At 39.6% G+C, this 15,518-nt stretch overlaps 1 protein-coding gene across 1 annotated transcript in view; it reads left to right on the plus strand.

Moving 5' to 3' along the window:
• Positions 1 to 15,518, plus strand: part of BRIP1 (BRCA1 interacting DNA helicase 1) — a gene marked incomplete at its 3' end in the record, with an annotated part of 115,392 nt that overhangs the window by 59,883 nt on the left and 39,991 nt on the right. Inside the window, exons 12-14 of the mRNA XM_080680033.1 lie at positions 3,553 to 3,718; positions 3,832 to 3,972; positions 5,997 to 6,158. Of these exons, the coding sequence (XP_080536159.1) occupies positions 3,553 to 3,718; positions 3,832 to 3,972; positions 5,997 to 6,158 (469 nt within the window). The remainder of the gene's footprint in view (positions 1 to 3,552; positions 3,719 to 3,831; positions 3,973 to 5,996; positions 6,159 to 15,518) is intronic.

Genomic DNA, 15,518 nt, shown 5'->3' on the forward strand with positions numbered 1-15,518 from the left:
TGCCCTGACTAGGAATCAAACCCACAGCCTTTTGTTGTGTGGAACAATGCTCCAACCAATTGAGCTACCTGGCCAGGGCTGTAGGAGTTATTTATATACTAGAGGCCCGATGCACATGCTGAGTGGGGTCCCTCAGCCTGGTCTGCACCCTCTCGCAATCCAGGACCCCTCAGGATGTTGGACTGCCAGATCCCCTGTGGGGATCGGGCAGAAACTGGTAGTCCGACATCCCGGAGGGATGTAGTAGTGTACATTTCAGTAGCATTAAGTAGATTCACGAAGCACAGGCAGCTGGGGAGGAGCCTGAGCCCAGGTTGGGCGCCGCGCCACTCCCACTCATCCTGGCCCCGCTGCGCCTGCCACCGCTACAGCTCAGTAGCGCTGCCACGGAGGTGGGAAAGGCTTGTGCCACCGCAGCTGTGCTTGCCAGCTGTGAGCCCAGGGTCTGGCGCCCGTCAGTCAGCTGAGTGGTGCTCCCGCTGTGGGAGCGCACTGACCACCAGGGAGCAGCTCCTACGTTGAGCATCTGCCCTCTGGTGGTCATTGTGTGTCATAGCGACCGGTCGACCAGTCGATCGGTCACTTAGGCTTTTATATATATAGATTCTGCATGTTAATCCTGTATCAGATATATGCTTTACACATATTTTCTTCCATTCTATGGGTGTCTTCTCACTCTCTTGATAGTGTCCTTTGTATACAAAAGTTTTAAAAATTTGAAGTCCAATTTCTTTCTTTCTTTAAAGTCAATTTACTTACTTGTGCTTTTGGTATATCTAAGAACCATGGATAAATCTGATGTCATGAAGATTTTCCCCTATGTTTCTTCTAAGGGTTTTATAGTTTTTAGCTCTTAATATCCTATCTCAGTGGTCGGCAAACTCATTAGTCAACAGAGCCAAATATCAACAGTACAACGATTGACATTTCTTTTGAGAGCCAAATTTTTTAAACTTAAACTTCTTCTAACGCCACTTCTTCAAATAGACTCACCCAGGCTGTGGTATTTTGTGGAAGAGCCACACTCAAGGGGCCAAAGAGCCGCATGTGGCTCGTGAGCTGCAGTTTGCCAAACACTGTCCTATCTAATAAAGAGAGAATATGCTAATTAACTATCACTCCATCACAAAGATGGCTGCACCCACAGCTGAGGCCAAGTTCCCATAAGGAGCCTTAACGAGCAATCAGCAGGGACCTGAGGCTACGGCGTAGCCGCTACGCCCTCCCCCACCCCGTGGGGCTTGACAGAGGACCTCAGGCTGTGTCCCCCACTCGGCAGGGCTTGACAGGGGATCTCAGGCTATGCCCCCCACCCCGGCAGGGCTTGACAGGGGACCTCAAGGTGCACTTCCCGTCCTGGTGCTGGGCTAGGGGACCTCAGGCTGCTCCCCCCGCCCCAGCGCCAGGCTGGGGGACCTGAGGCCATGCCTCCCACCTGGTGGGGCTTGACGGGGGACCTCAAGGTGTGCTTCCCGTCCTGGTGCTGGGCTATGAGACCTCAGACTGCACCTAGCAGGGCTTGACAGGGGACCTCAGGCCATGCCTCCTGCCTTGGCACCGGGGTGGGGGACCTTAGGCCACGCCCCCCACCCAGCGGGGCTTGACGGGGACCTCAGGCTGCTCCCCCAGCCCCAGCACCAGGCCGGGGGGACCTCAGACCACAACCCCCGCCCCGCAGGGCTTGATAGGGAACCTCAGGCCATGCCCCCTGCCTGGCAGGGCTTGATGGGGGACCTCAAGGTGTGCTTCCCGTCCTGCTGCTGGGCTAGGGGACCTCAGGCCGTGCCCTCCCACCAGGTGGGGCTTGACAGGGGACTTCAGGCCGTGCCCCCCACCCCGGCACCAGGCCAGGGGACCTCAGGCTGCACCCCCGCTCTAGCACCTGGCCAGGGGACCTGAGGCTGCGCCCTCCTGCCTGGTGGGGCTTGACAGGGGACCTCAGGCCGTGCTCCCCACCCAGAGGGGCTTGATGGGGGACCTCAAGGTGCACCCCCAGTGCTGGGTCGGGGGAACTCAGGCCGCATCCCCCATTCAGCGGGGCTTGATGGGGGACCTGAGGCTGCACCCCCTTGCTGGTGGGGCTTGACAGGGGACCTGAGGCTATGTCCCCCTCCTGGTGCCGGGCCGAGGGACCTGAGGCTGCGCCCCCCCGCCTGGCGGGGCTTGACAGGGGATCTCAGGCCATGTCCCACACCTGGCGGGGCTTGACGGGGGACCTCAAGGCATGCCCCCTGCCCTGGTCTGGGCTTGGGGACCTCAGGCCACGCCCCCTGTCCTGGCACTGGGCCAGGGGACCTGAGGCTATGTCCCCTGCCCCGGTGGGGCTTGACAAGGGTGGGACTGGCCGGGTCTGGATCTAGCCCAATGGTGGGGAGTGGGCGGCTGGGTCTGGATCTCACGCGGTTTTGAGGCCCATGTTGGTGGGCGGGGACTTGACTCTGGGTCCCGTGGTTTTCATATGCATTTTACTAATTTTCTTTAATCTCTGACACTTCTATTATAGAGAAAGGCAAATAGCAATATTAAATTATTTTCTCTAATTAATCCCCTTTTAATGTGCACGAATTTCGTGCACCGGGCCACTAGGTTTTATAAAATTCTCTCCACAGATTCAGGGTTCCTGCCTTGAACATCAAGACCTTATCTCTCTAAGAGCAAAATTTAGGACTGGTAGAGAATACCACATTTTATTCTCTTTAAGTCTATGTGTTTATAGCCTCTTATTGAAAGAAATTATAAAATGATGGGATTACAGAGGACATCTGGTTCAATACCTTTGTTAAAAATAGATGAAGACTGAGACCCAAATATTAAAGGAACTTAACATTATAGTCTCCTGGACTTTTTTTTTTTCAATATATTTTATTGATATTTTACAGAGAGGAAGGGAAAGGGATAGAGAGCTAGAAACATCGATGAGAGAGAAACATCGATCAGCTGCCTCCTGCACACCTCCCACTGGGGATGTGCCCGCAACCAAGGTACATGCCCTTGACCGGAATCGGACCCGGGACCCTTCAGTCTGCAGGCCGACGCTCTATCCACTGAGCCATACCGGTTTCAGCTAGTCTTCTGAACTTTTTAAACTTTCAATAAAAATGAATGTTGTTCTACTTTCTCATGTAATAAAAAAGTATAAACGACTTTTTAGTTTTTTTCTAACAATAATGCTAGTTATCTATTTTATAACTAATGATTTAACGTAGAGTTCAAAGAGCTCTGAACTAGGAGTTAGGAGGCTTGGATTTTAATTCTGGCTCTGCCACGATTTATGTAGTGTTTGATCATAGGGAGGGGAATGATAAAGGGTGGATGGTTAGATGATATCTAATCTCTGTAAGAGGGGGTTGCTTCTAAGACTTAATGGCTTATTTTCTATCAGAATTACTGAATTTAATTAGTGGTAGGTGTTTCATAGGCAAAATATAATCTTTGGGAAGATATAGGACTCTCAATTTAGTTTTAATATAATCAGTTTTTTTCTTGTATGTAGCTGGGACATTATAGGTTTTATAAAGCTTTGCCATTTAATTAACCCTTACTTTCATTTAGGTTTGCAGATGATTATAAAGTTGCTATTCAACAGACTTATTCTTGGATAAATCAGACTGATATTTCTGATAAAAATGGGTTCTTTGTTCCACCAAAAAATAAGAAACGTTCACGACAGAAAACTGCAGTTCATGTGCTAAACTTTTGGTGCTTAAATCCAGCTGTGGTAAGCTGATTGTTATATATGAAAATTCTGTCTTCTAACTCAATACAAACAAATAAACGTGCCTGACTCTTTTAAAGATGATTTTATATATATCTAACGTTGTTTCCTTCTAGGCCTTTTCAGATATTAATGGCAAAGTGTGGACGATTGTTTTGACATCTGGGACGTTATCACCAATGAAATCCTTTTCATCAGAACTGGGTGTTACATTTACTATCCAACTGGAAGCTAATCATGTCATTAATAACTCACAGGTTAGGATTTTTTTTTGAAGGCGTTCAGTCTTTTTACCTCAATATAATTGCACATAAACAAATTGGAAGTACTAGCAAACAGATCCTGATAGGAAAATCAACATTTCAGTTTTAGGATAAAGGAAAATCTGTCAGTTACTTGATAGTGTCAACAAAAAAGAAATACTAATAAATGCATTCCTTCAACCCACTGAATAAAAATATATACTTTGCATGCAAAGACTGTATTGCAATTTCCTCATTTAAATAAGTTTTAGTGTTTTTTTTAAAGTGAAAATTCAACTTCTTTACCATAGAGTCTATTGTTTAATTTATTTGTTTATGTGTTTCTCTTTTCCATTAGACTATGGTGTATTTTTGTTCTTCTTTTTATGTATACGTTCTTCTGTACCTAGACTAATTAATCTATCTGGCATTAGTTAGCAAGTGTTGGGCACATATTTGAGTATCTGAAATGAATTAGAAGTACTCTTATGAGTCCTGTGACTTAAGATTTTAATTTTTTATAATAATATCATATAGATGTTACTTTAATTTTCCTTAAAATGTTTTTATTGTCATTTATTGATCTGTCTTCTGTTTCTTTCTTTCTTTTTTCAATCCTCACCTGAGGATATTTTTCCATTGATTTTTAGAGAGAGTGGAAGAGAGAGGGACAGAGAGAAATATTTATTTATTTATTTATTTATATTATTAAAATATATTTTATTGAATTTTTACAGAGAGGAAGGGAAAGGGACAGAGAGCCAGAAACATCGATGAGAAACATCGACCAGCTGCCTCCTGCACATCCCCCACTGGGGATGTGCCCGCAACCAGGGTACATGCCCTTGACCGGAATCAAACCCGGGACCCTTCAGTCTGCAGGCCGATGCTCTATCCACTGAGCCAAACCGGCCAGGGCCAGAGAGAAATATTTAATATTGGTATAATAGAGTCAATATTTATATTTCTGTAGTTACTCTCAAAATGACTTTTAACCTATTTTTTTTAAAATTCTTAATCCAGGATCCACACAAACATTATATATTGCTTTTGGTTCTCATATCTCTTTGGTCTTTAAAACAGTTTTCTTGCCTTTTTTTCCTTTCTGTCTGTCTAACGTTTTATGAAGAATTCAATTCACCTGTTTCCTTAAGTAATGGCTTATAATTTGGATTTATCTGATTGTTTCTTTATCATAAGATTCAGGTTAAGCAGTTTGATAAAAATAATATACAGGTAGTATTGTTACTTTTCATTGCTTTGTATCAGGAAACATAATGTCAGTTTTTTATGTTACTAGTTGATCATTTAAGTAATAATTGCTTAATATGGTGTCCGTCAGATGTTATCTTGTAAAATGTACTTCAATCTCATACGTTATTTCAAAATATAATATTATTACATTTTTCAACAATCTGAAGTGTTTATATTTTCTGTGGATTACTAATAAAGTCTGTTCTTTCTCTTAATCAAATTAACTACACTAAGGCTAGATCTGTGCTCGTAAGCCGCGGTTTGCCACTCTGTTGACTAATGAGTTTGCCGACCACTGAGTTAGAGGAATTGCATAGAGCTGTAAAATTTTGTGGGTTTGATTTTTTTATGAATGTAGATCTATGGACATCAGTGAATTTGTGTAAGGGTAGTTCCTGTCACAGTTGAATATTAGAAACTTGCCTATAGCAGATCATACCAGCCCTTACCTCTAATACTTTGGACTATTTCTGATTTATCCATTTCATTTGTTCACATCATCCAACATAATTTTGTTACATGCTTAATTGTGCAAAACCATTTAGGGAATAGATAAGTGAAACCCTTTTTGCTTTTATCCTAGGAGAATTCAATGATCTGCCTAAAAATAAAATTTTTATAAATTAAATCTATATATAATTATATAAAGGGAATTTAAAAATAAATTTCCTCTAAACTTGTTCTTGAGCTTCTTTTGATATATGTGTAATTAAGGCTCCCAATTAAATGCTAAGTTGCCTGCCTAGTTTAGGCATAACTCTAATACTAATATATTTATATTCTAGGTTTGGGTTGGCACCATTGGGTCAGGACCCAAGGGTCGAAATCTCTGTGCTACCTTCCAGCACACAGAAACCTTTGAGTTCCAGGATGAAGTGGGAGCACTTTTGTTATCTGTATGCCAGATTGTTGGCCAAGGAATTTTGTGTTTCTTGCCATCTTACAAGGTAGGGGAATACTTATTGTTTCTTTTGCCTTTAGAAAACCATGATAAATTTCCTAAGGCTAGAAGCAACAGGGAGGGGAATTATAGTTTTCTAAACATCATATATTGTTTTACTTATTTATTGATTAAGGCACTGCCTAATTGTTCTATTACTGTTTTACTTGACAGTTTAAAGACTAAAAACGTTTTCAAGCAGTGCTTGTTATATATTTATGTGTATGGGATTTTTATTCTTAGAGGTAGCTTGATATTTTCATAGTTGAAGGGAAAAGGAGCATTCTTTTCCACTTTCATAAATTACACTTTTGAAAGTTTCAGTAATTTGAATCTAAAGTCAACTTTCTTGGTTGCCTATATTTTTACTTCATGTAAATGACTTTTTCCTTGTTTTTAGACTCACTCTGATTTTCAATATTTTCTTGAGTTAAATTGAGTTATAATATCTTAGTCTTAATAGCTAAAGAATTAAAACCACGTATAATTTCTGAGAGTAATATATTTATCAAAATCAAAGCTAAATTTCAATGTAGAGAACTGGCATTTCCTTTTTTTTTTTTCATATGAAGCTATATATGTAAGAACAGTCATAGATATAATATATATGAATGGCAATATTGATACTTTTGGCTTTTCTACTGTCTTTTCATCTACATACATACTGCTGTGGTCTAAATATGTCCCCCAAATTTTATATTTTGAAATCTTAACCCCCAAAGATGATGACATTAAGCGGTGGGAGGTGCTTAAGTCATGAGACTAGAATCCTCATAAATAAGATTAGTGTCTTATCAAAGAGGCTCCAGAGAGATCCCTTGTCCCTTTCACCATGTGAGGACAGCAAGAAGGCGCCAGCTATGAACCAGGAAGAGAGCCCTCACCAAATGTGGCCACACTAGTGCTTTGATCTTAGACTTTTCAGCCTCCAGAACTGTTAACGAATTTCTGTTGTTTATAAGCTAACCAGTCAAGAGTATTTTGTTATAGCAGCCCGATGGGACTAAGAGACAATACTTTGTTAGCTAGAGATGCAATAAATTAGTCCTCCTATAGAGAAACTGAAGGAATTGTTTCTACAAGAAATTTAATCAGATTGTTTTTTTTTACAAAAATTTCTAAAAATAAAATGGACATAAACATCTTTAAAATATTTAATATAAAGCAATATTTATTCCAGAATGTGAACATCTACACTAAATAGTTATATTAAGGATAACCAAATAATTAAGTCTGGAACTAAAGTAAAGCAATATCTTAACACATTAATAAAATCTTTTTATATTTTCCAATCACAGTTGTAAAAAGTGAGCCAGGAAATGCCCAGTTGAATAAATGAACAATTTCATTTTTTGCTAAACTTCAAAGATGTGGTAAGAATGCTTCTTTATATGCTAGGAACCAGCGTTGTATGTTTTTTTCTTAGTATATATGAAGGAGAACCAAATCTAATGTAAAGTTATTTAAGTGGACAGTAATATAATTGTCAGTGAAAAAGTTACAGTGGAAAACAGCCTGAGCAATAAATCATACCTTCTGGTTCCAGTGTTTTCAAATGATATAATTTTCATTAGCCAGTTTCAGTAGTTTAAAATATAGCTAAATGAATCAACTAAAATTTATAGGCATTAGTACTTTTCTGTTCATTGGGTACTTTGCCTTTGATAAAGACACCAGGCACCAAGCCTTTTGTGTGTGTGTTTTCTTTAAGTTCTCTAAGAAAAAAAGTGATGAAATATCAATCTTTACAAATAGACATGTTCAAAAGTAAAAAATAGGTCCATCAGACACTAATAGTATACCAATGTTTAAAAACCTTTAATAAGTCCTTATTTTCTGAAAGACTGAGCCTAAAATATTTTGCACTACCCATAGCGTTCGTTATTTTTCAGCCTTATTCCTAGCATGCCCCCATCCTGTATATACCTTTATTTTAGGCACATTGCATTATGAGTGCTTAGAACTGCCATGCATTTTCATACCTACCTATGTGTGGTAGACAGAATTGTAAGATGCCCCCCCCCCCCAATATTCCTGGCCTCTTGTGTGTACATTCTTTCCCCCATTTATTCATTCAAACAGTAATATAGGTACTGCTGTGAAGGGATTTTGCATAAGAAATCCCTTAAGATAGGGAGAGATTATCTACTTGGTCCCGATCTAATCACACGAGCCCTTTAAAAGCAGAGAGTTTTCTACAGTTGGTTGCAGAACAGGAGGTCAGAGAGACATGATCTAGCTTGCTTGGAAGAAAGCAGATGTCTGTGTTGTAAACTGACGATGAGAGAGGTTAGGGAATATGGCAAGGAATTGCAAGTGGCCTGTAGGAGCTGAGAGCAGTTCTGGCCAATAGCTAGTAGGAAATGAATTCTTTCAACAGCCAGACCTTGGAAGAGAACCCCAAGTCCCAGAGGAGAACTGCAGCCCCAGAAGACACATTAATTTTGAAACCCTGAACAGAGAATCCATTTGCACTGTGCTTGGACTTGTGACCTACAGAGATATAATAAACTAGAGGCCTGATGCATGAACTTTGTGCAAATATAGGCCTTCCTTCCACGGCTGCCAGCACTGGCTTCCCTCTGGCACTCGGGACCCGGGCTTCCCTACCAGCCCTGGCTTCATCCGGAAGGACGTCCAGTCTAATTAGCATATTATGCTTTTATTATTACAGATAGGTTGTTTTAATAAATAGGTTGTTTTTATGCTACAACATGGATGGACCTGGAGGACATTATGTTAAGTGAAAGTAGCCAATCACAAAGAGAAAAATACTGTGTGACTCCATTTATATAAGGTAGCTAGAGTAGTCAAATTATAGCAACAGAAAGTTAGAAGGGTAGTTGCCAGGGCTGGAGGAAGAGGGGAATGAGTTGTTTAATGGCTTTAATTTTGCAAGATAAATAGAGTTTTGGAGATGGTTGTACAATAATGTGAGTATACTTAACTGACCTATACACTTAAAAATGGTTAAGATGGTAAATTTTATGCTTTGTATATTTTACCACAGTTTAAAAACGATTATTATTATTATTTTGGCATTGTAAATTTCTTTTTTTTCTCTAGTGGATCTTCTCCACTAGATTGTTGAAGTGGTGTTTTTTCCAAAGTATTTCACCCTCAAGTTTTATAGCAACAGGTTTATAGCAGATTCACGTTGGCAGCACCTGAAAGTAGTAGTACGTTTTAGAAAACACTGTAGTGGTTACACATCTTATTTATTTTCTTTTTTCTTTTTTTTTTTTTTTAAATATATTTTATTGATTTTTTACAGAGAGGAAAGGAGAGGGATAGAGAGTTAGAAACATCGATGAGAGAGAAACATCGATCAGCCGCCTCCTGCACACTCCCCACTGGGTATATGCCCGCAACCAAGGTACATGCCCTTGACCGGAATCGAACCCGGGACCCTTTAGTCCGCAGGCCGACGCTCTATCCACTGAGCCAAACCGGCCAGGGCTACATCTTATTTATTTTCTTCTCAGCCTAGATTCTGCTTAGATTATAATAGTGCAGGTACAGTGACCTCATTATAGTTTAATTATTAGCCTTTTAATAGAGGGATAGAAAATGAGTTGCTTTTTTTTTTTTTCCCCCTACAATTAATCTACTCTGGTAAGGAATGAAACATAAAAATGAATTTGTGTAAATAAATTTATTTGTTCAGATTTCAGCCAACATTTAGTAAGCCAATACTTAACTCTAAAGTAACAAAACTGGTCAAATATATGCATTTTAATAAAATATTTTGTTCAGTCATTGATGAACCCAACTATGTTGATCAATAAAAAGAAATTCGGAATTTATGTTTTAAAAGAGTCAAGAATTTTTTCCATACATAGATAGCTGTTCAGTTCTTATTGTTTTCTATCCAAGAGATTTCAACAAAGTAGATTATCATGAGGAACTGTATTAGTTATTTCTGAAATTCTACTTTATTTGAAATTTTTTACATGGTATATATCATTGTATATTTTTATCATAATGTATCAATAAATGACTGTAAATAAACATCAGTAACAGTAGTGCAGTTCTAACATTTTCAGAGTCCTCATTCTTTTAACAAAATTATGTGAGGGAATTTTCCTTATGAGAGAGGAGTGTAGGACCTTTCATTTTTATTTAGCCAAGAACTAAAATGGATCTTACACTTCAGGATGATATTCTTCATATTATTATTCCTAGTGCCTTACTGACTGCATTCAAATTTGTTGAAAACTTGATCTTGAAATATAACTGAGCCTCTTGAGGTGAAGATGCTGAATCAGATAATCATGATAAAGCTAGAATATAGAAAGTTGTTTCAATAGAAATTCATATTTTTCATATTTTATGTTTGAATACAGCAAGAATTAAGCATATATTCATTTTACTGTAATTCAAAAAGTTATGGAAAACACTAGTTTATTTTTAATTTTTATTATTATTTATAAGGAACTATATTTATTCCTAACATGTGCCATCTATAGGTACATTATAACTGAATAAAATCTAGTAAAAATTTCTTAAATATTGAAATGAATAGTGAAGAATCACTTTCATATGGAAAAATATGACAGGTTTTACATATAAGTAAATTATGTGAAAAAGATGGTAGTCTGTTTAGGCAGGCCTATTAAAAAGCATTAAGACTTGAGTACTGGCTATTAAAGTGAGTAAATGGCAATATTATAAAGTTAAACACATGCCAAAAAACATTTTCCAGAGGACTAGGATTGTAACAATACCATTAATGAGGGCAAAGAGGTTTTAATGCAATTTGCACTTTCTAAAGTTTCAAAAAGAGGCTTTGCGTTAGTGCATTATTAATGTACTGAACATCTGGAACTGTGTAAAAGCTATAGACATTGAGCAAATGCAGGATTTCCCCACTAGGTTGCATTCTAACTTACGGCCTCCCCAGTGAGATACCGGTTTTAAGAAGTTTGAAAAGGTAAAATGACAATAACCAGGTAAGGTACAAACATTCCAAAGTGTCTTTTAATTTGTGAGATCTGACAAAAAAAAAGTATCTGAGTTTACCAAATCCAAATGATATGAACACCAATTAGTAGATTAAATCACCTATGTCACTATATGTGGGTTAGTCTCTTTGTGTGAATAGTATTTGCTCTTTATTAGCTAAGTAAACTATTTTATAACAGAGATGCCTCACATTTTTCATATATATAAGTCTTAAAATCTGAGAGATGGCTTTGTGTCAGTGTACTTTCCTCTAAGTTATTTGACTTTTAGATACCTAGTTGCGATACTTAAGAGAATTTAAAAATCAACTGAATTATGTATGTGTTTAGTTATTTGTATGATTTCTCTAGTAAGGGGGAAGTAATTAAGCTATATAAATGTGCAGTTTGAGTGATAATGGAAAAGCTGTAGACCTAAATATTTTATCTACAACTGAAATTTTGTGATGGACCATTTTCATAAAAATAATTGGTATTTTTGCTATATTTTCTAAATGTAGTAGGAATCCATTTGAGGCTTTAGACTTAATTTTAATGGGATTATACTAGCTACTGTATGGAAAATGGACTGTAGACAGTAAGATGACTATATAGGAATCTACTGTAATAACTCATGGGAGAGATGGCGGTGCCTTGGACCACTGTGGTAGCAGTATTTTTGGAGTCTAGATAAAATTTGAAAGTAGCACTGGCCGGATTTGCTGATAGATTAGATGTGCATCATGATAGAAAGAGGGAGTAAGGTTTTCTTAGTGGACATTTTTCTTTTTGTTCTCTACTGTAAGTCAGTCTCATCCAAGTGTATTCTTTCAGGAACATCTATTGTCTTGGTTTCCCAGTTCATAATCCAACTAGAGGCCCAGTATATGAAAATTCATGCACTGGAGGGGGCGTCCCTCAGCCTGGCCTGCCCCCTCTCAGGGGCGGGAGGCGACCCGGTGATCAGGGGAAGGCGACGCCCCCATCACACCTCTGCTGCTGCCACTGCCGGCAGCGCAAGCCTCGGCCGGCCATGGTTACCTGAGCCTTGGGCAGCTGGGCAGCTGCCATCCGAGGCTTGCCTGTGCCTCGGGCTGGCCCTGGACGGCTGGGTGGCTGAGGGGACTAGGAGACTCCGGAGGCATGCACGCAGCAATGCTGGGCCTGCCTGGGGGTGGGCCCGGCCTTGCCATGCGCCTGCCGCCCCGGCAGGGCTGAGGGGACTGGGCGCTGCCATCTTCCCTCCTTATTGGCTGTGGGTGCTGCCATCTTTGAGGGTGTGGCAGCAATTAGCATATTCCCTCTTTATTGGCTGTGGGCGCCGCCACCTTTGAGGGCATGTCACTCAATTAGCATATTCCCTCCTTGTTGGCTGTGGGTGCCACCATATTTGTGACAGCATGAGGATCAATTAGCATATTCCCTCTTTATTAGATAGGATTCTGATTTCTTCACTAAGTAACACAGTCTAAAGAAAAAACTCACTGCTGTGTGATTCCTCTATTCTCAGTAATCTATTACAGCACAGCTTCATTTCTGACTCCAGATGTGTGGGTTTTTACAGTTTTTACGCATCCACCAATTCTGTGACTCCAGCTACAATTTAACTCATTTCGGACACTATCCACCTAGAGATAGTATCAGATCCCAGAGGTTAAGAGCTCCATCCCACAAGACTGTCTAAAGATTCTCAGGTTCAGTTAATTTGCTAGAGTAGTTCACAAAACTCAGAGAAACATTGACTTACCTCCACCAGTTTATTATAAAAGATATTATAAAGGATACAGATGAATAGCCAGATGAAGAAGTATATGGGGTGAGATCTAGGAGGATCTCAATTACTGGAGCTTACTCCCTCCTGCATGAAGAGGAAGTTGTCTGAACTCCATACTTTTTGGATTTTAATGGTGGTTTCCTTACATAGGCTCGATTGATTAAATCATTGGCTATTGGCCATTGATTTAATCTCTAGCCCTTCTTCCTTCCCTGGAGGTTGGAGGTGGCCCAACCCTCTAATAATATGGTTGATTCCCCTGGCAACCATCCACCGTCTTTAGGTTACTTAGGGACTGTCCAAAGTCTAATTAACATACACTCAGGTGTGGTTCAAAGGGGCTTGTTATAAACAAACTAGAGGCCCAATGTATGAAATTCGTGCAAGAGTTGGCCTTCCTTCCCCCGGCTGCCTGCACCGGCTTCCCTCTGGCACCTGGGACCTGGGCTTCCCTCCAGCCACCAGCAGTCACCCACGCTTTGCTCCAGCTGCCAGCAGGCACCCGGAATCTGGGCTTCCCTGCGGCCGCTGGCAGGCACCCGGGACCCAGGCTTTCCTCCAGCTGCCAGTAGGCACCTGGGACCTGGACTTCCCTCCAGCTCCTGCTTTTTCTGGAAGGACATCTGGTCTAATTAGCATATTACCCTTTTATTATTATAGATTATTTCACTTTATGGCCATGGAGCTATTTGAGGAACTGGAACAAAAGATGTCCCTATAGCTCTTATTGCTCAGGAAATTCCAAGGGTTTTGGGAGCTCTCTTCCTGGAGCAGGGATAAAGACCAAATATATATTTCTTTTTTTTTTTTTTTAATATATTTTATTGATTTTCACAGAGAGAAAGGGAGAGGGACAGAGAGCCAGAAACATCGATGAGAGAGAAACATAGATCAGCTGCCTCCTGCACACCCCCCACTGGGGACGCGCCCGCAACCAAGGTACATGCCCTTGACGGGAACCGAACCTAGGACCCCTCAGTCCGCAGGCCGACGCTCTATCCACTGAGCCAAACCGGCCAGGGCCAAATATATATTTCTTATTATCAATCACAACATCATACTCACCCTACTCAATGCCAGATTAATATATCAATCTGAGTATTTCAAAGGCAAAAAATTTGTAAACTTTCCTCCCAATCTTGGTTGTTTTCCAGTGTTGCCTTTATGAGTGAATGGTACCACAATCTATATTTGGACTAATCAGATAACCTGGGGATATGATCCTTTTAATTTTAAATATTTTATAATCTCACCTTCTCTACAATGTAATTTTCAAAAAGATAAAATCATGACTCACATGTCAATATAAAGTGAACACCTGTCAGAGTTTATTCAACTAATTGACTAATAAGAGAATGAATATGATGTTAAGGCTGATTCAGACAGCATTTACAGGAGCTATGTACTTATAAAGGAATACTATATAAGATTGCCGACCTAAATACAAAACTGGTTAATGTACTGCAGGCTAATAATCTTTAACCTTTGGGGTTTTCTTTTCTCCTGGACAGAAATTATTTGCATTTCCACTGGATAAAAATATATAAGTTCAAATAATTTCACTAAATCTATATCTTAACAGTAAACAGTGAGTTCAATAAAGTCCATTTCCCTATATAATCCTTGGATGGATTTTTGCCTCCATATGAAATTGAAAGGTTGTGCTATACTTCTTTCCCTTCCTCTCACATTTCCGTAAATTTTTTTTAATACTTTCTAATCCAAGCTATATTCGTCTCTGGATTACTGTATTAGTAATTTAAATGTACCCATTCTAACCTCCCTAACTCATCCATATTAATATCAGAGTAGTATTGTTTTTAGTCTTTTATGTTTTTTAATTGTGAAATATAATGTATGTAATGTATAAACTTAATATGCACATTTCAATAATAATAGAATGGACTTCTCATTATCCACCATTCAACAAAAAATAGAACATTACTCCTACAATAGAATGTAGGAGTAATGTTTTCCATGTACCCCTTCATAATCATATCCTCTCATCTTTAGAGACATTAATGTTGCTTTATTTTTAAAAAAGTTTATATATATGTATATATGCTAAGATAATATATTGGTTTTGAACTTAAGAACTTATATGCATATATGTATAACTCATGGACACAGACAATAGTGCCGTGAAGGCCTGGAGTGGGGCGGGAGCAGGGTGGAGGGGGTCAGTGGCGGGCGTGGGGGGAAAGGGACATCTGTAATACTTTCAACAATACTGGTAAAGATAAATTTAAAAAAAAGAATAAAATCATTTATGTTATCTATCTGTAATTTACTTTTTTTTAACTCAGTACATATAGATTTATGTTCATTCTTGTTGGTACATGTGTTACTAATGTTTATTTTTTTAATCCTCACCCAAGGATATGTTTTGAGAGAGAGGAAGAGAGACAAAGAGACAGAGACATCGACATGAGAAACATTGATCGGTTGCCTCCGTACACACCCCAACCTGAAACCGGGATGACTGGGGATTGAACCTGCAACCTTCTGGTGTATGGGATGACGCTCCAATCAACTGAGCCACCTGGCCAGGAGTTCACTGATTTTTAAAAATTTGATTAATCAAGTCTGTTAATGAACCCCTCTATTGAATTTTTTAGTTCAATGATTGTTTTCTTTCAGCTCCAAATGT

This window comes from Plecotus auritus (assembly GCF_963455305.1).
Source record: "Plecotus auritus genome assembly, chromosome: 7".
Taxonomy (NCBI): Eukaryota; Metazoa; Chordata; class Mammalia; order Chiroptera; family Vespertilionidae; genus Plecotus; species Plecotus auritus.